Source organism: Gorilla gorilla, chromosome 5 (genome assembly GCF_029281585.2).
Source record: "Gorilla gorilla gorilla isolate KB3781 chromosome 5, NHGRI_mGorGor1-v2.1_pri, whole genome shotgun sequence".
In the NCBI taxonomy this organism is placed as follows: Eukaryota; Metazoa; Chordata; class Mammalia; order Primates; family Hominidae; genus Gorilla; species Gorilla gorilla.
In genome coordinates, this window is record NC_073229.2 from 104,150,433 (window position 1) to 104,172,484 (window position 22,052).

Below are 22,052 nucleotides of genomic sequence, written 5' to 3' on the forward strand. Positions count from 1 at the left end.
TAGAGGCAGCTTAATACTGGTAGAAAACATGGGCATTGGAGACACTGGGCATGAATCTTGGCCTCACTACTTACAGTCTGTGTGATCTTTTGCAAGTTACCTAAATTTTCGGTGCCCATTTCATCATCTATAAAATTAATAAAGCTAACTACCTCCTAGGATGGTTGTGAAGATTAAATTAGTTAATATATATGTAACTCCTAATACAGAGCATGACACTTAGTAAATCAGAAATGTTAGCAGCAATTGTTATTTAAATAAAACAATAAAAAACCCATGAGTAATTAACTATAAAAATCAACTGATAAAAAAATTAGCTGACAGAATAAGAACAGTGGTTGTCAGGGAAGGGAGGAGGAATGGGGAGTTACTGTTTAATGGGTATAGAGTTTCAGTGGTATTTGCACCACCATCCATCACCAGAACTTTTTCATCATCACATACTGAATGTACTTAATGCCACTGAATTGTACCTAAAAATGGTTAAAGTGGTAAATTTTGCATTATGTATAATTTGCACAATTTGAAAGAATAATGGACAAAACAATGAGCTGACAGTAGATACTAACTGGAAAGAGGTGATAGTGTTTTGAGGATTGAAACAATATAATAAATTACAAAGGAAAAAGAAAAATGATCAAGTTTGTTCATGCATTGATTCAAAACACATTTATTTAGCTGTTACTAGTGTCAGGCCCTGTTTGAGTTGAAATCCAGAAGACGAGTCACAGATGACAAGTGAAGGGGCTTGGTGGAGCCTTCTAGAAGAGGCCAGTGTCAGAAGAGAACTGAAACGAGGCCACAGTGTGGCTAGAGGTCAGGAAGGGGAAAGAGTGAGGCCCAAGGTTTGCTGGGCCCTTAAGTTTTACCCTAAGAGGGTGGGAAGCTTTGGAAGAGGTTGAAGCAGGGAAGTGAAATGATCCAATTTGCATTTTGGAAACTCTAACCACAGTGAGTAGGGCATACTAAGGGGGATGCGGGAAGTCCTGTGGAGGAAACCAGAGTTCACATTAGTATTGAATCAGAAATAAGAATTACTTTATTCTAAAAACTGTCAGCAGCCATGGAGAAAGGACATTGAACTGCTTTCTTTCCTTGGCAATGTTCACAGTTTTAAATATGAAAGGAAGAAGACAGAGAAGGCACAAAAGGAAGGAGTGGGGAAACCTTGATGAAATTACAACACATACATGTTTAGAAGCCCAATACTTTGTTACAGGAAATATATATAGACAATGTTTCTCAATCCTAGAGGTGAAAAAATTAGAATACTTATCTTTTTATTTAAATAGGAGATTACATGAGAGATTCTACCATTTGGAACCTAAAGCAGGCCTTAGTTAAATTGAGGTTTATTCAGACCTTGTTTAACTTGGTTAATCAGCTAATCAGGAGCTCTTTTTGTTTCACCTTCTTTATCAGCTCAGAATAAGTCCTCTCAGCACTCCATCTGTTCAAAGCATTTATAGATACACAGAGAGATCCTCCAATATAAGGGAAGGAATGATGGGGCTGGTTGTATAGTACATCAACTGAAAGTTTGCTGGGGAAGACGCTGAGGTTCTGAAAAATTAAGTAACTTGTTGAACATCACTCAGGACAAAGTTGGGGACTATGTTAATGAGTTCTTACACTGCTATAAAGAAAAGAGGTTTAATTGGCTAATGGTTCCACAGGCTGTACAGTAGGCATGATGCTGGCAATCTGGTTGGCTTCTGGGGAGGCCTCAGGAAACTTTCAATCATGGCAGAAGGTGAAAGGGAGCAAATGTCACATGGCTGGAGTGGGAGGGAGAGAGAGAGTTGGGGGCAGATGCCACATACTTTTAAACAACCAGATCTCTTGAGAACTCTCAGAGAAGCACTGAGGAGGAACTCTACCCCCATGATTCAGTCACCTCTCACCAGGCCCCGCCTCCAACATTGGGAATTACAATTTGACATGAAATTTAACAGATCCAAACCATATCAGGGACATTGCTGAAATTTGCATTTGTCTCATTGACTTTGGAGCTCTTAGCACCTTAGCACATTGCTTCCTTTATAATATAACGCTAAATGAGAAAGAAGAATACAGATATAGCCGGATGGTAGTGGCATGCCTGTAATCCCAGCTACTCGGGAGGCTGAGGAGAAGAATCGCTTGAGCCTGGGAGGCAGAGGGTGCCGTGAGCCGAGATCATGCCACTGCAGTCCAGTCTGGGAGGCAGAGTGAGATGCTGTCTCAAAAAAAAAAAAAAAAAAAAAAATGCAGCTATAATTATGTGTGTGTATATGTACATATGTAAGTAAAGAGGTATAAGGAAAAAGAATAGAAAAGAAAAATGAAAAATATAATTTTATATTTTATTTTTATATTTATTTTTAAGCTTATAAGTTTGCAGATTGCATATTAAGTGGATTTTTTCTCCTTAAATTTTCTTTTTAAGTCAAAACTAGTTAAAGGGGGAGACCTTGGAAGTTTGTCTACATTATTTTTTAAGGTTTTTTTTCTTTGATTAAGTAGAGCAAGTCCTTTTAAAAATATTGTAACATTTCTAATTAAGATTTAAGATAATTTCAAAATGGGGAGCAGTTGACTGTACCAAATGTAAGCTAGTTTTTTAGGCATATTGATTAACTTTTATTTATATATTTTACTTATTTAGGTTTTAGCATCCTCTTCAGCAAATGAATGCATTTCGGTTAAAGGAAGAATTTATTCCATATTAAAGCAGATAGGAAGTGGAGGTTCAAGCAAGGTAAGTATCTTAAAATATTTAAGAAATAAATAAAAATATTTTAAACTTTCTATTTTTTTGTCTTTTTACCTGTGAGGGCTGCTTTTCCTTAACTTCTAGGGGCCATGCTGCCCTTGAGCCAAAAAGCCATCTTAACACCTGCCTTTCTCTTCCCACTGCCCCTCACATGTGACATATCCTCTTTAGATCTCTTATTCCCAGTCTTCTGCCTTTCCTTTCAATGTCCTGTGCTTCTAAACTTCTTCTTTAATAACAAAAACATTGACATGGGGTAGCGAATGACCACTATGTGTTATCACAAAAGAATCAGAAATTTCTGAGTCAGAATGTGATGTAAATTGCTAATATGTTTAGAATCATTCAGCAAGGATTTTTACTAATGGATTTTGTTTTCTTTTGAGTTATTCATTTCAGAAACAGAATTCAGTAACAAATGAATTTCTGGAATTAGATTATTTTCTAAATTTACCTGAGTTCTAAATTTATATCGTTTTACATCTCTGGATAGAAGGCATCTTAAGCATTATCTAAATTTACCATGTTTAATTGTCATTCAATTAAATCTACTTCCATTAGATTTTTGCCTTCATCACTCACCAGAATAACTGTAATCAAGACCACTAATGACCTCCATTTTTTTGCCAAATCTAATTCTTAGCTTAGATTTTGGATTACTTAGCATTTGGGACAACTGATTTTTTTTTTCTCAATGAAGCTTTTTTCCACACTTGGTTTGTGTTTTTCTCTTCTCAAACTGTCCATACCTGTTGTCTTCGTGTTCCTGATCTCAGTGAAGCACTGCTCTGGGCTTAGTCCTCAACCCTCTTTCATCTTTTTCTTAAACTCATTCGTTGGTGTTCTCTTTCAGTCTTGTGGTTTCAAATACCATGTGTATGCTGACAATTCCCAAACTTGTATTTCCAGCTCATACCTCTCCTTTGAATTCCAGACTTGTATATTCAACATCGCTTCTTAGTGTCTACCAGGCATTTAAAACAATATGTCCAAACACAACTCTTGCTCCATAGCTTTTCCCATTTGAGTAAATGGCAGCTTCATTCTTCCAGTTGATTGACCAAAAAATTGGTGCCTCTTACTCTCATACACACATCTAGCCAATCAGCAAATCTTGTTAGTTCTACTTCAAAGTATCTCTAGAATCTATTTCTCACATCTCCAGCATTATTATTTTGGTCAAGGCAACTTTTGTATTTTCACCTAAATTACTTTAATAGCCTCCTAAAGGAATTCATTTACTCAGTCCTTGCCCTCCTGGTCTATTTTTTTAAATTGTATATTGACAAATTATGGTTGTATATTTTTATGGGGTACGAAGTGGTATTAGCTTTTTTAATACAATATGAAATGATTAAGCTAATTAACATCTATTACCTCAATTATTTGTGTGTAATGAGAACATTAGCAATTGACTCTGCAATATTGAAATGTATAATATCCAATTATTATTTTCAGCATGCTATGCTAATCATCTAAAAAAAATCAAACTTGTTTCTCCTATTTGAGGCTTTGTATCCCTTCACCAACATCTCCCCATTTCTCTCAACCTCCAGCCTTTGGTAACCACCATTGTCAAAGGTGGTATGAGCTCTGCTCTATGAGTTTAATTTTTAGATTTCGCATATAAGTGAGAACATGAGGTGTTTGTCTTTCTGTATTTAGCCTATTTCAGTTCCTCCTGGCTTATTTTAACATGACATCCTATTTTCCTCTAGATATCCTCATGTGTCTTCTCAGTTAGGCCTTCCTTGCCCACACTGTAAAACTTCAACTCCCACCTTTCAATCACCAGTGTTCTCCATTCCCCCCCGGTTTGTTTTTCTCTGTATCTTACCTTCTAACATGTTCTGTAATTTACTTATTTGGTTTGTTGTTTGTGTCCCCCTGCACTTGAATGTGACCTCCATGAAGATAGGGATGTTTTTCTGATTTGCTCAGTAATATTAGCCCCTGCATCCAGAACAGTACCTAGAACAGATAGGGATTGAATTTATTAGTTGAATTGAGTAAACTGTCTGTCCTCAGCTCTTTTGCTATTGTAAGTTGTTAAGGATGACGCATTAAACAGACATTGTTGGACTCATTTTAAGTTTTACTGTAATTTCCTAATCCCACTAACAATAATTAGACTTGCATAAGGCCGTCTTATTAACTTACCAAAAATAAGGTATGTGCATTACCATGTGTATCAACTCTTCAATAAATATTGGTTTCATTATACATTTCCTTTTATCAATCTATTTGAATTACCTAATTTAATTGCTTTCATAGAAATTACTTGGTTAATATTTATTATTTATTTGTTTTTTGGCTATATTTTAGTAGTATCAAGGTATTGAAACTTAATAGAGGTATCTATTTAGTTGTATGTTTTCAGAGAATGTAGAGTAGTCTTAATGGCATTTTAACATTTTTTTCCTTGGAGTATAATGAAGGTGTAAGCTTACTTAAGTCAAGGGCCAAGTGATAAAGCAATGGCTGGCACATATTTTCTGAATTCAATTAAATTATCATTTAAGTTAATTATGATAGAGTTGAAAAAAATCAAATGCCTCAAAGAAAGTAACATGCTTTATGAAACTAATACCATTTATGCTTTGCCTGTTTCAGAGTTTAGGCAGTGACCAACTTTTAAGGAGGCTATTGAGAGTATCTAGAACAGTCATGGGGTAATGAGAATGGTCAAGACACTGGTAACTTCCCATAAAACTAACAAATCACAACTCTGACACTATCTCTATGAAATTGAAACAAGGCTTACCTAAACCGGATTGCAAGAGTTTTGCCAGAACAGAGACAGTGGGGGCAATAATAAACTCATTCATGCAAAAATTGCTAAATCTAGGCATAATAGAGAAAACAACATCTGTGAATTGAATTGACTCTGTATCATAGCCTTTAGTCATCCTTAACTTTTTTATTTTTCCTTGAGACAGTGTCTCACTATTTTGCCGAGGCTGGACTAAAACTCCTGGGCTGAAGCAATTGTCCCACCTCAGCCTTCTGAGTAGTTGGGATTAAAGGAGCAAACTACTGCACCAGGCTTGTCCTTAACATTTTGGAATGTCTTTTTCTTTATGCTGTTTCCCTGTTTAGGGCATCCAACAGATTGTTATATATATCTGAAGTTTAAACTTTTCTTACATGTCGATATAGAAACTTTAGATTTATACCTTTAAATTATTGAATGCCCATCATCATAGGTCATTGGGAATGGACTGTTACTCTGCTATCAGAATTATTTTTCTTCCTTCTACACTCAAAATAGGCCCAGAAACTTTTAATGTTCATGTCAGTATTTCCTTTAGAATTTTCTCAACCTAAAATCCTAATAAATTTAGAATCATTGTGTGATAGTGTATAAATAGTATATTCTAAACTTCTCTTTGTTCTATTCTGTAGGTATTTCAAGTGTTGAATGAAAAGAAACAGATATATGCTATAAAATATGTGAACTTAGAAGAAGCAGATAACCAAACTCTTGATAGTTACCGGAACGAAATAGCTTATTTGAATAAACTACAACAACACAGTGATAAGATCATCCGACTTTATGATTAGTAAGAATTCTTTTTAAATTTAAAAAGAAAACTTTTTGCCATAATTCTTCAGGTAAATATTTAGTAAACTTTAATATAACCTAGCCATTTATTGTTTTGTTGCTTTTATTTGTTTAATTGCAGTGAAATCACGGACCAGTACATCTACATGGTAATGGAGTGTGGAAATATTGATCTTAATAGTTGGCTTAAAAAGAAAAAATCCATTGATCCATGGGAACGCAAGAGTTACTGGAAAAATATGTTAGAGGCAGTTCACACAATCCATCAACATGGTATTTAACAGTTTTTTTATATTTGTAAGGTTAAAATCTTTGTAATAGTGTCATCTTAGAGAAATATACCTATAATTTTAAGGCATTGGTTATTGGTGTCTTTAATGAGATCAACTAAATAATTAGAAGTTTATTTAAAGATAAAGGAACAAAACCATTTCTTAAAACACTGTTAACCCAAAGGATATAGGACATCAACTCAAGTTCCCACATCTGTAGTACAAAATGTATTTTTCTCAGTATTAACGTAGTCTGTCATCCTTATCTCCAAATACTTGGATTATAGCAGGTCTAAGACTTTGGGGTTCAGGCATCCGAAAATATGAGATGTTTACTTTACTCATTCTCCTAATCATTTTGTATTGTATGCCCTGTGTGAGAAGTTGGTTTTTTTGTTTGTTTTTTACTGTTAGGCCTACCTTCTGGGTTGGTTTTTACTTGTCCTTGGTTCTTTTTAGGGTTTTTCTCTGCCTTTACCTTATCCTATATATTTTTTTGTTCTTAATAACTGTTATCCTAGTTAATTGTAATTTATCTCCTCCTTATCTCTCTCTCTTAAATTATCTTAAAAGATAATTCACCAGTGATCAAGATCAGGGCTATGGGGTGGAGATGTCAGGAGCATTAGGGTCTTACTGTCTGGCAGTATAATTTGTGATGCTCTCTAGTGGGCAGTGAATCACAGTGGTTAAGAGGATAGATTCTGAAGCCAGACTGTCTGGCTTCAATTCTAACTGTCACTTAGGCTGTGTAACCTTGTACAAGTTACTTAAACTCTCATTGCCTTAGCTTCCTTGCCTTATTGTGGGGATGATGATAATACCTCAGCATTGTTGTGAAGATTAAATGATGCAGTACTGTATAAACAATGAACTTAGAACAGTGCCTGGCACATAACAAGTGCTATGTAAATGTTTGCAGAATATATAAAAAAATTATTGAATTGGATTCACTAATTGAAGGAATAAATACAGCTTGACCTGTAGACTGTGAATTTTTTGGTCCTTAGAATGTTTTGCATTGTTTAATATTACAGTGGATTTTTATTTTAAAGGCATTGTTCACAGTGATCTTAAACCAGCTAACTTTCTGATAGTTGATGGAATGCTAAAGCTAATTGATTTTGGGATTGCAAACCAAATGCAACCAGATACAACAAGTATTGTTAAAGATTCTCAGGTAAGACTTAATGTTGGTTCTCTCACAGTAGAGTTCAATTCTTTTCTTACCTGTGAAGTATTATATTGCAAATGAGTGTTATATTTTTAATCACCTCATTCTGCAAAGGATTTGAAGTCTTTTAGTAAGAATAGATTTAAAAATATAAACCATGATCATTATAATTTAGAATAGAAAGTCAAGATCAAATAGTAATATCTCCAGCAATTGTGAATGGTTTTCCTATAGCTGAAGTAGAGAAACAGTAATACCTTCCTTGGAAATCACTTGGTCATGATCAAAAATTGACCTGAAAATTTGGCTCAGAGTTTCCTTGTAGCAAAGAGGGAGTTGCAGTTATAAGTTTTTCATTGTCTATGAGGTAAGATCATTTTTATTCTTCTAGAGAAGCCGACCTTTTCCTATCACTGAAATTGGAAAAAAAATTCTTAAGTGGGCCTTCATACTATAAATGCCATAAGTATTATAAGCAACATTTTTATAATAGATATTGCAACAGCAAACTAAATGAAGTTGTTCTATAAAAACTAAAGCAATGGCACCAAAGTATATCTAAAAGATATTCTTGCTTGGAGCCAAGATGATATGTTCCATGTTTACAGATTTTTGATGTGAGTCCACCTTAATCCCAGGAGTAAAATAGACTTTGTTAGGAGGAATGATGGACGACATGCCCTATTTGACAGTCATGTCTCTTTGTATCAAAAGTATGGCAGATCAATGAGTTGTAAATCAGCTTGACAATATCTTCCATGTCAAGGCCCTAAAGTAGATATATTCTGTGTTTAAAGCAAACCATTTATTTTAGAAGAAAATGAGTTCATTGTAAGGTTGGCATATCCTACTGTAGAAACTCAGAGGACTACTGTGAGACAAAGCTAGATGGTATTTTTGTTTATATATTGGTTGGCTTATTTAAAAAATATATTTTTTTAAAGTTGAGTATGTTACAACAAGAAATGAATGGTAAGTCCCTCAATGGCCTCAAAGTTTACGGCCATTAATAGGATTTTAGCCTGGAGAGTTTTTAGGGCAGACTTTACTAGTTGCCCAGTATAATCATAGAAAAAGCACAGCATTCTGAAAGGAGTCACTTTGCTGATTATGAACCCAACTCGTTTTGCTGCAGTTGTGAAGAAATTTGATATATATATCTTAACGTTGTCAGCAGTTATTTGAAATTTGCAAGGATATCATTGAAATTTATAATTACCCAAGTTTCCAAGGATCTGGCATTTGTATTTTTAAGAATCTAAAACTTAAAGTATAATAATAATAATAATAATAATAATAATAAAAATCTCAAAAAAATCTAAAGCAGAATGAAATATTTTCATTGATTTGTGTTTTCTCTGACTTGGCATATAGGTTGGCACAGTTAATTATATGCCACCAGAAGCAATCAAAGATATGTCTTCCTCCAGAGAGAATGGGAAATCTAAGTCAAAGGTACTGAAAAGATTATTTACATCACAATTATCTGGCAACAGTAGGGAATGCACTATTTTCTGAATAAACTTACCAGATAACAATTTCTTTAAATTCTAAAACTTTTTAGGCCATTACAGAGACATTGCTGGTTTTTTTTCGTTTCCAATTCTTATTATTTTTCACCACTTATTCGTTTGTGAATTCTACATTTCCAAGTACAGCTGGAGAATGTAATTGTTTTGTGGCCTGCCACTGACTACTTTTCCACTGACTTTATGTCGCTACCTCGATGAGTTTGCATTAGCCTCATGGGTGCCCTTTGTCCGGGGCTCCTTTTGCCTACCTTGATGCCTTGGGCTCCCAGGCTAACCCTTCTTTCTCTACATCAGTGTAACCAAGTGGGTGCAAGCACACATTGTCCCAGGGACCTGCATTCATTCAAGTCGTAGATCTGCCTCTTCATTAACAACTGTCTTTGGCCAAGTGACTTGCCTAGTTTCCCTGTCTCTAAATTGTGCCTATAGACAGTGCCTACTGTAAAATAAATTGAGGATTAAATGGGAAAGAATATATAAAGTACTTAGTACATTTATCCAGCTCAGAATCATTGCTTGATAAATGTGTTTTTATTTACTAAATTATATTTTCCTCTTTAGAAAATCTGGCTTTTAAGTGTTTTTCAAATAACTGGCATACAATTTTGCCAAATGTTTTCATAAAATTCTTTTTATATTTGTTTAGCCTCCACTCTTCTAAAACTTAAATTTCTTCTGTTTTTATTAGACTTTCTGTGGTTTTGTTCTTCTTAAATAAGCAGTTCCTGACTTCATTTATCAATTCTATTTTCATTTGCTTTACAACTTGAGTACTTATGATAACCAGAAACTTTTCTCTATGATTAACCATATTTATGGTTTATCATTTAATGCCCATGACAATGTACTTTTAAAATTTCTATATCAGAGTTGAGGAAACAGACACATAGCATTACCAGTTAGTAACACATCTTCAAGATATGTTAAAGGTAATATTAATTTCATATAAGTATTTACTTGAAATAGCTGAAATGATTGGAATTGTGTAATTGGCTTAGATATAACTATTCTATTTAAAAGAATTGCTAACTGAATTAGTTTTTTACTTTGAAGATGTTTTAAAGCTTGTAAATACTTGAGGATTTTGGACACAAGCTCCGCATAGTTCTATAGTATATGTGCTTGGGTTTAAAGTTGTATTGCTTATTTGTTATTTCCAATGGTCTTGTCTGAAGGGTTGCATAATTTAAGCAACCTTTGGAACTGTATACATACTTTGTACTTATATAAAAATATATTATAATCCAGTAATTCTGGGGAAAACAAGTAAACTTAAAACTTACATTTTTTGGTTTTATATTTTCACAAGTTGGGAAGAATTTAATATTTTGTCTTAATTGCAATATTTTTATTATGGGGTTATAGAAAGATTTAAAGTAAAGCTCATATCTTCTGGTGGAATAACCAACTGAAATGAAAACTAGAAAAAGATGTTTTGTCATGTTAACATAATGTAGTACACATTCATTGAGATTTAATTATGATTTTAAATATGTATATTTAATATATATGTTTTTTCATTTTATATGAAAATAACAGCAACTTTTTTGTGTTTGTTTTTTTCTTAGATAAGCCCCAAAAGTGATGTTTGGTCCTTAGGATGTATTTTGTACTATATGACTTACGGGAAAACACCATTTCAGCAGATAATTAATCAGATTTCTAAATTGCATGCCATAATTGATCCTAATCATGAAATTGAATTTCCCAATATTCCAGAGAACGATCTTCAAGATGTGTTAAAGGTAATATTAATTTCATGTAACTAATTATTTACTTAAAAGAAATAGTGGAAATAATTGGAATTATGTAACTGGCTTAGATATAACTGTTCTATTCAAAAGAATTGCTAACTGAATTAGTTTTTTTACTTTGAAGATGTTTTAAAGCTTGTAAATACTTGGGGATTTTGCAAAAGTGCCTTGGGAGAAATAATCTTGTCATAATACTTTAGTGGGATTTCTAAAAAGTAACTTTTATAAATAATATAATCTGGAAAAATACTTTATCAATATCATATATGAAAACCTGCTTTGTTTTTCTTTTAAAATATCTTTGTTTTAATAGTGTTGTTTAAAAAGGGACCCAAAACAGAGGATATCCATTCCTGAGCTCCTGGCTCATCCATATGTTCAAATTCAAACTCATCCAGGTACTACTTCTTTAAAAATTTGTTTATTACTAGATTGGTAGTATAAACAGTCTGTTACCTATTAATATAACAAAGACAGAATCTAAATTGGCTACCCTTTGTCAGCCTGCCTTTTTCCTTAAGGAATTTCCATTATTATAAATAGTAAAGTAAATAAACTTTTTTTTCTTTACTTCTGGTATTTATTTTTACTTATTCCAGATAACGGGTTATAATCAGTGATAAATTACAAGAACAAAATGTGTATTTACAATGGACTTATATTTTTCTTATTGGTACTAGTGTATTATTGATTTATTTTATAGGTAACCAAATGGCCAAGGGAACCACTGAAGAAATGAAATATGTTCTGGGCCAACTTGTTGGTCTGAATTCTCCTAACTCCATTTTGAAAGCTGCTAAAGTAAGTATGTCTATTCTTTACATTAATTTTTACTGTTTTATATAGTGAATTCGACACTTAAGGAAACAGGTAGTCTGAAGACAAGTTGGTCCAATCATCAGATCAGTTATGAAACATGTTTCTACATTTAGATACTTAACATGTGCATTTTGACAAATATCGATTTACTTGATTTATATTCTTCTGCATACAGTAGAGTTCAAAGTAGATCATCACATAAGGTGCATTCAAAAGATTGCTGTCACGTCTCAACTGGAATACATTTAATATAGGAATATAATGTGTCTTTTAATTCAGCACCATTATTAACACAGCTTTTGAATTCATTCCTTTTAGCCAGTTTTTTCCTTAGAGACATTACATGTAATGGCTTTTTTGAAGCTGTACACAGCAGTCAACACAATTCTCAAAGCACAAGTCTCAAGCTTTTTAGCTTCCCAATGTCCATTTATATCTATACCATGATTTTTCAAACACCTAGTTATTTCTAGAACCCTGTGAATGCTTATTGACCAACTGGTTTAGCCAACAAGCAGTTACTAATTATGTATTTCAGTTACAACATTATCATAAAATTATGGGAACCTAAACTATCAATACTCGTAGCTCTCTGGATACATATAAAATCCATCTAAGTTGCCAAGAACTTGAATACATTTTTGAAGGAATTTACTATATATTCACTATATTTGCATTTATATGATATGAGGTACCTGTTTTCTTAAATTTTCTCAAATGCTAATGGCTAAATCAATGGATTTAGTAATTAAAAGTGGACCAAATTTGTTTTGTAATTGCTCTGTATTTTGTATCTCCATGTTTTAAATTTATACTAATATATTATTCAAAGCCTCTTATAGCTATAGTTGAGGTGGATTATTTTTATAACTGAAGTTGTATGTTCCTTGAGGGCAAAGATGTCTGCCATCTTCATAAGTTAGATGTTAGCTGAGTCTTAAATCATTTTTAAATACATGGATTTTAATATATATCTAATTATATTTATATAATTTATAATGTCTTCTATTTATTAGCTTATTATCATCTGAGAATATAAAGTTTCCTAATAAATATATTTTGTATAGGAATTTACCTAAGACTGGCTTTATTTAAGAAAAAGTAAAGAGATAAAGAAGGCCTTGAAGGCTCATATGTATGTTTATTAGTAGCTCTGTTATATTTCTCTCATAGAAAGATTGAGTTATATCTCATGATAGGTAATGCTTAAGGCCAAGCTTCGTGTTTAAAATTCTTTATTATCTCTAATAGTTTATAAAATAATTTCCCAACTGTAAGAACAAGAGAGAAATAAATGTATTATATTTAGAATACATCAAAATACATCTACTGATGTGACAGTACATTTAACTAAAAAATTGCAAAACAGATTTGTGTTTTTTAATTTCAGACTTTATATGAACACTATAGTGGTGGTGAAAGTCATAATTCTTCATCATCCAAGACTTTTGAAAAAAAAAGGGGAAAAAAATGATTTGCAGTTATTCGTAATGTCAAATACCACCTATAAAATATATTGGACTGTTATACTCTTGAATCCCTGTGGAAATCTACATTTGAAGACAACATCACTCTGAAGTGTTATCAGCAAAAAAAATTCAGTATATCTTTAAAAGAAAACTGTAAAAATAGCAACCACTTATGGCACTGTATATATTGTAGACTTGTTTTCTCTGTTTAATGCTCCTGTGTAATCTACTTGACATCATTTTACTCTTGGAATAGTGGGTGGATAGCAAGTATATTCTAAAAAAACTTTGTAAATAAAGTTTTGTGGCACAAAATGACACTAACATTTCAAAGTTGTAAGGTTGTTTTCTTTAAGCAAATGTATTGTTGGCATGGCAGCAAAATTCTTAATTAGTAAAAAGTAGATTAGGGAAGATGTGAGACTAGACCTTAGTAAATGAACTTTGAAAAACAAATCCTGAAGGGTTTGAATTCCAAAATAGACTTCCTAATTATTTCCGGCACCGATAACAGTCTATAATTTTAGGACTGAACTTGGCTCTTTCAGATATTCATAACATCTGTTGTTTTTGGTATTTAGAATATCATGCTGGATTCTGTGTTGTAAGCTGTATAGGGCATGCCCTCACTGTATGACTTGCTAGGTAGTGGATAATTGTAAATGTGGCCCCAGAGTCTCTTGACTGAATCTGATAGCTTAAAAGTATCCTCACATAGCATCCTTTTCTCAATTTTTAAAAAAATATTTTAAGAGATTTTATTTTTTATAGCAGTTTTAAGTTCACAGCAAAATTGACCAGAACGTACAGAGTTCCCATGTATCCTTTCCCCACCCCACCCCCACACATGTATAACTTCCCTTGCTATCAGCATCCACCATATCAACATTCCACACCACAATGGTACATTTATCACAGTCCGTAAACGTACCTTAACATATTATCACCCAAAGTCCATAGTTTATATTGGGGTTCACTCTTGGTATTGTGTATTCTTTAGATTTTGACAAATATTTAATGACATTTATCTACCATTGTAACATGATACAGAATAGTTCACTGTCTTGAAAGTCCTCTGTTCTTTGTCCCTTCATCCTTCCCTCTACCCTAATGCCTGGGAACCACTGATCTTTTTACTATCTCTGTAGTTTTACTTTTCCAGAATGTGACCGTCATGTAAGTGGAATCATACAGTCTATAGCCTCTTCAGATTGGCTTCTTTCACTTAACAACATGTCTTTTTATGGCTTGCTAGCTTATTTCTTTTTAGCACTAGTTAATATTCTATTGTCTGGATGTTCCACAGTTTATCTCTTTATCTGCTGAAAGATACCGTGGTTGCTTCCAAATTTGGGGAATTGTGAATAAAGTTGCTATGTGCAAGTTTTTGTCCGGACCTAATTTTTTTAGCTCTTTTGGCTAAATACTCCTTTGGGACCAAGGAGTTTAACTGCTAAAATCTATGTAAGAGTGTTTAGTTGTGTAAGAAAGCACCAAACTGTCTTCCAAAGTGGTTGTACTGTTTTGCGTTTTCACCAGCAGTGTTTCAGGGTTCCTGTGGTTCCATATCCTTTCCAGCATTTGATGTCTGTGTTTTGTGTATGGGGCATTCTAATGGATTGGTAGGGGTATCTCATTTTAATTTGCATTTCCCTAATGACATGATGTTGAGCATCTCATTTTTATATGCTCATTTGCATCTGTGTATCTTCTTTTGCCCATTTTTAAATTGGTTCATTTTCTTATTAAGGTTTAAGAGTTTTGTGTATTTTGAATAACAGTCCTTTATCAGATGTCTTTTGCACATATTTTCTCCCACTTGTGGCATTTCTTCTCATTCTCTTCATTCCCAAATTTGTAACTATGGTTATTAGTTTTCAGAATTATTGGTTTTAAGTTAATGTAGTGTAATAGGTAAGTAGTAAGCTTAAACAGGAATTCTGCAAACCACACTCATAGAGAAAACATGGTAAAAATTCAACCTGGAAGTCAGGCATTTGTCTACATGTGTTCATTGAGAATACTGTTGATTTTTTTCTTTTTAAAATTATCTTGAAATTCAATGTGCATATAAACAATTTTTTTTAATACTTGTTTAGAGTTAGAAATTCTCTTATGGGGAAAAGCATCGTTTTGTCTATTGCTTCAATGGGTTCTTGATGAAAGTGTCTTGTTTGTTTTACAATTACTAACCTATAGTCAGAATCAGTTAATGTTTTGAAAATACATTTTTAGGAAAGCATTGGCTACTTTTTGCCCTTGGAGTTTTCATATCAATTTTATCAGTTCATTAAATTCCACACACAAAATAATCATGTTGTGATTATTTTGTGTGTGGAATATTATCTTTGTCTTTGTACTAGTCATGGTACTTGGGGGAAAAAAAGCAAGCATATGAGGTTTCCTATAATGGCGTCTTCCAAAGATGGATTTCCAAATGCAGAGAAGATTTTTGCTTGCTTATACCAGATCCCAGAGGCTTACCTAGGGCTAGAATATTCCAAGTTCAAAGCTTGAGGTTCTCAGAACCAGGTGATGCAACATCAGGTTAAAATCCACTTGGTTTATTTCTAGAGGACACTTGTCCAGGGAGGTCAGCCCTTCTGGTTCCAGCTTAAAGCAAATGTCAGGTGTGTCTTTCCTCCTTAGGAAGTTCCTGGATTTTGAGTCATTTATCATACTCTACCAGGTTGCCAAACCTATACCTCAGTTTCACAGATGTTTCTTCTAAAGACAAATGCTCAGTTGTGCTTACCTCTCTGGGTTCTCATCTTCATTAATGTTTGGATTCCATAATTTCCCACTAATTTGAAAAACTAAAATTCATGCCAATTTATATTCCCACTATCAGTATTAAGAACTCATTGGTCTACATACAACATCTTTTATACTTATATTGTCAGAATTTAAAGGTTTTTGCTGTCTCATAGGTATAAAATTGTATTTTTGCAGTGTCTTTAATTTTTTGTTTAGCAATGAGGGTGGGCATTTTGCCATATGTTTATTGACCATTCTTTTTTGTTTTTTTTTTCTCTTTCTATCACTGAAAAGCCAGGTTCTTACTCTCTGGTATTCATATGTTTCATGTCATATTTATTTTTGTATTACCTTTTTTTATTTCTTTATAAGTGTTCTTTGTATTACAATTACCTATAGTCAGAATCAGTTAATGTGTTGAGTATACTTTTAGGAGAGTATCGGCTATTTTTGGCCCCTTGAGCATTCATATCAATTTTATCAGTTCATTAAATTCCATACACAAAAAAATCATGTTGAGGCCAGGCATGGTGGTGGCTCATGCTAGTAATCCCAACAATTTGAGAGGCTGAGGCAGGGAGATTCCTTGAGGCCAGGAGTTTGAGACCAACATGGGCTACATAATCAGATCCATTAGTTGCAAAAAATGAAAATAAAAAACAATTAGCTGGGTGTGGTGGTGCAGCATATCTGTAGTCCTACCTTTTTGGGAGTCTGAGGCAGGAGGATCAATTGAGTCCAGGAGTTTGAGGCTGCAGTGAGCTATGATTATGCCACAGCACTCCAGCCTGGGTGACAGAGTGAGCTCCTGCCTCCAGGAGGTAAATACAAAAAATACAATAAATAAAATAATTTTAAAAATCATATCGAGATTGTATTTATAGTTTCATAGAACATTTAGGTCATTCAGAGATAATTGCCATTTTATGATATGAGCCTTCCTATCAATGAACATGATATAGTTCTCTATTTAGGTCTTCTCTTATCATTCAATAAACTTTATACTTTTTTTCATACAGGTCTTTCACGTCTTTTGTTGGCTTCATTACAAAAGCTCTGTTGCTGTTGTAAATAGTATCTTTTAAAAATTACCTTTCTTAATTTTCTGTTCTTTTATACCACCATAATTGGTTTTATAATTTAATTTTATTTTTGCAATTAACTTCATCAGGGAGCGTAATTGGTTTTTGCGTATTGAACTTAACAGCTAGCCACCTTGCTAAGATTTTTATTTTCCTAATTAACCTAAAGGTTCCAGGGTTTTCTATATAAATAGTCATCACATGTAGGATCATCACATCAGACATAGGGGTGCTCTATTTGTTTATTACTAAATCATGTTCCTTTTTCTTCTTTCTTTTTTTGAGTGCACTAATATATTTTAATATTGAATGAAAATAGTGATAGTGCTAGTTGTTGATTTTAAAGGAGATGATTTTAGTGTTTCACTATTCAATTGGTTCTTGCTTGAGGTTTTTGGAATACACCCTTATTCATGTTAAGAAAGTGTCTTTCTATTTTACTGAAAGGTTTTTTCTAAGTAATAGAAGGTTATTATTTTTATCACTTAGTTTAATTCATCTATTGGGATAATATATTCTTCCCTCTTTTAAATTGTTAAGGTAGTGAATGGCATAGATTGTTCTAATGTCAACTCTCTTGTGAATTCTGGAGTAAGTCCAACTTTTGTATTATCTTTTTAATATGCTGATGTACCAGCTTGCTCTTACTATGTAAAGAACCACTTCAAAACTTAGTATTTTAAAACAACAGGTATTTGTTATTTTTCAGGATTATCTGAGTTGGTTGTTTTTTATGTTGGAGCTGGCGCAGCTGGTCTGCTGATCCAGGATGGCCTCACTCACGAGTGGAACTTCAGCAGGAATAACTTGAGATGACTGGGATCATCAGGGTCTTGGTATAGATAGGGTTCTCTGGAAGCAGATTCTGGGATGGAATTTGAGGTGCAAGATGTTTATTAGGAACCAATACCTGTGAAAGAAAAGGAGAAAAAGGATTGTTGCAGAGGGAGAAGTTGAACTGTGATGCAGGCTTCACGAAGACTTGGCACACTTTGTAGGGAGCTCTGGAGTGAACATTGCCCATGTGTGGTGTCCATTGTCAGGCTGAAATGGCCAGTCTTTATACACACACCTCCACCTCATTCACAAGGGTGTGACCTCTGCTGCTGAGGTGGACCCTGAGGAACTGACAGCTGAAGACTGCTGACCACATTTCCTACAGCTGGACAACCAGACCTTCTTTGAAGGGAAATTGGGCAATAAATCTCCATGTCTACCACAGCCTTCTCTCCAGGAGGTTAACCCTGACTCGTTGTTCCTATGGTGGCAGAAGGGTTTGTAGCATAAAGATAGGGCAAGCATAATGTGCAAGTACATTCCAAACATCTACTAACCTTTTATTTGCTAATGTCTCATTGGCCAAAGCAAGTCAGATAGTCAATATCAGATTCAAAGCTTGGACAGACAGACTTCACCTCTTAATGGGAGAAGTGACAGTCATATTGTAAAGGAGTGTGCCTACATGGACAGGAAGAATTTGTAAGTATATTTTTGTAATTGCTAAACTCCTGGATTCATTTTTCTAATATATTGTTCGGAATTTTTGCATCTCTGTGAATGACACTGGCCTGTAATTTTTCTTTTAAATATTGATTTTCAGACTAGTTTTATAGAATGATTTGAGTAATATTTCTACAAAAAGTATCCTCTAAGAGAGTTTTGTAAAATTAGAATCATCTCTTCTTTGCAAGGTTGGTAAGATTTACCTGTAGAACTATTTAGGCTTAATTTTTGTCTTTTGGAAATATTTTTACTGATATTATGGATTCAGTTTCTTTAATAGCTATATAAAAACCAAGCTTTTGATTTCATTTTGAGATGTTTTTGCTGTTTTATAGAAATTTCTCCATTTTGTCAAAATTTTTAAGTTATGTGGGGCAAAAGTTATGCACATGTTCTCAAATTAACTTTTTTTTTTTTTTTCTAGTGGGAGAAGGAGGGTATTTATTTGCAGGCACCAAGCAGGGGGGCCCCGACGGCGCACACTTAGGTCCTGACCTCCCCGATGGCTGGCAGGTCAGGGTTTTGGTTTTGTTTTTTTTTTCATTTTTATTACTATTTTTTAATATTATACTTTAAGTTTTATGGTATATGTGCACAACGTGCAGGTTTGATACATAGGTATACATGTGCCATGTTGGTTTGCACATCCATCAGCTCATCATTTACATCAGGTATTTCTCCTAATGCTGTCCCACCCCCAGCCCCCCAATCCCTGACACGCCCCAGTGTGTGATGATCTCCACCCTGTGTCCAAGTGATCAGTTCTCACCTATGAGTGAGAAAATGTGGTGTTTGGTTTTCTGTCCGTGTGATAGTTTGCTCAGAATGATGGTTTCCAGCTTCATCCATGTCCCTGCAAAGGATATGAACTCACCCTTTTTATGGCTGCATAATACTCCATGGTGTATATGTGCCACATTTTCTTAATGCAGTCTATCATTGATGGACATTTGGGTTGGTTCCAAGTCTTTGCTATTGTGAATAGTGCCACAGTAAACATAATGTGTATGCGTCTTTATAGTAGCATGATTTATAATCTTTTGGGTATATACCCAGTAATGGGATGGCTGGGTCAAATGGTATTTCTAGTTCTAGATCCTTGAGGAATCGCCAGACGGTCTTCCACAGTGGTTGAACTAATTTACACTCCCACCAACAGTGTAAAAGCGTTCCTATTTCTCCACATCCTCTCCAGTATCTGTTGTTTTCTGACTTTTTAATGATCGCCTTTCTACCTGGTGTGAGATGGTATCTCATTGTGGTTTTGATTTGCATTTCGATGACCAGTGATGATGAGCATTTTTTCATGTGTCTGTTGGCTGCATAAATGTCTTCTTTTGAGAAGTGTCTGTTCATATCCTTTGCCCACTTTTTGATGGGGTTGTTTGTTTTTTTCTTGTAAATTTGTTTGAGTTCTTTGTAGATTCTGGATATTAACCCTTTGTCAGATGGGTAGATTGCAAAAATTTTCTCCCATTCTGTAGATTGCCCGTTTACTCTGATGGTAGTTTCTTTTGCCGTGCAGAAGCTCTTTAGTTTAATTAGATCCCATTTTTCTATTTTGGCTTTTGTTGCCATTGCTTTTGGGGTTTTAGTCACGAAGTCCTTGCCCATGCCTATGTCCTGAATGGTATTGCACAGGTTTTCTTCTAGGGTTTTTATGGTTTTAAGTCTAACATTTAAGGCTTAAATCCATCTTGAATTAATCTTTGTATAAGGTGTAAGGAAGGGATCCAGTTTCAGCTTTCTGCATATGGCTAGCCAGTTTTCCCAGCACCATTTATTAAATAGGGAATCCTTTCCCCATTGCTTGTTTTTCTCAGGTTTGTTAAAGATCAAATGGATGTAGATGTGTGGTGTTATTTCTGAGGCCTCTGTTCTGTTCCATTAGTCTGTATGTCTGTTTTGGTACCAGTACCATGCAGTTTTGGTTACTGTAGCCTTGTAGTATAGTTTGAAGTCAGGTAGCATGATGCCTCCAGTTTTGTTCTTTTTGCTTAGGATTGTCTAGGGAATGTGGGCTCTTTTTTGGTTCCATATGAACTTTAAAGTAGTTTTTTCCAATTCTGTGAAGAAAGTCATTGGTAGCTTGATGGGGATGGCATTGAATCTATAAATTACCTTGGGCAGTATAGCCGTTTTCATGATATTGATTGTTCCTATCCGTGAGCATGGAATGTTCTTCCATTTGTTTGTATCCTCTTTTATTTTGTTGAGCAGTGGTTTGTAGTTCTCCTTGAAGAGGTCCTTCACATCCCTTGTAAGTTGGATTCCTAGGTATTTTATTCTCTTTGAAGCAATTGTGAATGGGAGTTCACTCATGATTTGGTGCTCTGTTTGTCTGTTAATGGTGTATAGGAATGCTTGTGGTTTTTCCACATTGATTTTGTATCCTGAGACTTTGCTGAAGTTGCTTATCAGCTTAAGGAGATTTTGGGCTGAGACGATGGGGTTTTCTAAATTTACAATCATGTAATCTGCAAACAGGGACAAGTTGACTTCCTCATTTCCTAATTGAATACCCTTTATTTCTTTCTCCTGCCTGATTGCCCTGGCCAGAACTTCCAACACTATGTTGAATGAAAGAGGGCATCCATGACTTGTGCCGGTTTTCAAAGGGAATGCTTCCAGTTTTAACCCATTCAGTATGATATTGGCTGTGGGTTTGACATGAATGAATAGCTCTTATTATTTTGAGCTACGTTCCATCAATACCTAGTTTATTGAGAGTTTTTAGCATGCAGGGCTGTTGAATTTTGTCAAAGGTCTTTTCTGCATCTATTGAGATAATCATGTGGTTTTTGTCATTGGTTCTGTTTATGTGATTTATGTGATGGATTATGTTTATTGATTTGCATATGTTGAACCAGCCTTGCATCCCAGGGATGAAGCTGACTTGATCGTGGTGGATAAGCTTTTTGAGGTGCTGCTGGATTTAGATTGCCAGTATTTTATTGAGGATTTTCGCATCAGCGTTCATCAGGGATATTGGTCTAAAATTCTCTTTTTTTGTTGTGTCTCTGCCAGGCTTTGGTATCAGGATGATGTTAGCCTCATAAAATTAGTTAGGGAGGATTCCTTGTTTTTCTATTGATTGGAATAGTTTCAGAAGGAATGGTACCAGCTCCTCTTTGTACCTCTGGCAGAATTTGGCTGTGAACCCGTCTGATCCTAGACTTTTTTTGGTGGGTAGGCTATTAATTATTGCCTCAATTTCAGAGCCTATTATTGGTCTATTCAGAGATTCAACTTCTTCCTGGTTTAGTCTTGGGAGGGTGTATGTGTCCAGGAATTTATCCATTTCTTCTAGATTTTCTAGTTTATTTGCATAGAGGTGTTTATAGTATTCTCTGATGGTAGTTTGTATTTC

The 22,052-nt window shown here is 34.3% G+C and overlaps 1 protein-coding gene across 13 annotated transcripts in view; it reads left to right on the forward strand.

The window, feature by feature from the left end:
* The window catches only part of TTK (TTK protein kinase), a 98,487-nt gene extending 84,814 nt beyond the window's left edge, over positions 1–13,673 (forward strand). For all 13 annotated transcript variants that reach the window (XM_055391967.2, XM_063707729.1, XM_055391970.2 and 10 more), the window contains 9 exons: positions 2,648–2,740; positions 6,161–6,318; positions 6,442–6,593; positions 7,648–7,772; positions 9,141–9,221; positions 10,867–11,043; positions 11,366–11,450; positions 11,756–11,853; positions 13,262–13,673. In XM_055391967.2, the coding sequence (XP_055247942.1) occupies positions 2,648–2,740; positions 6,161–6,318; positions 6,442–6,593; positions 7,648–7,772; positions 9,141–9,221; positions 10,867–11,043; positions 11,366–11,450; positions 11,756–11,853; positions 13,262–13,345 (1,053 nt within the window). In that variant the 3' untranslated portion in view covers positions 13,346–13,673. The remainder of the gene's footprint in view (positions 1–2,647; positions 2,741–6,160; positions 6,319–6,441; positions 6,594–7,647; positions 7,773–9,140; positions 9,222–10,866; positions 11,044–11,365; positions 11,451–11,755; positions 11,854–13,261) is intronic.
* The last annotated feature ends 8,379 nt before the right edge of the window (positions 13,674–22,052 follow it).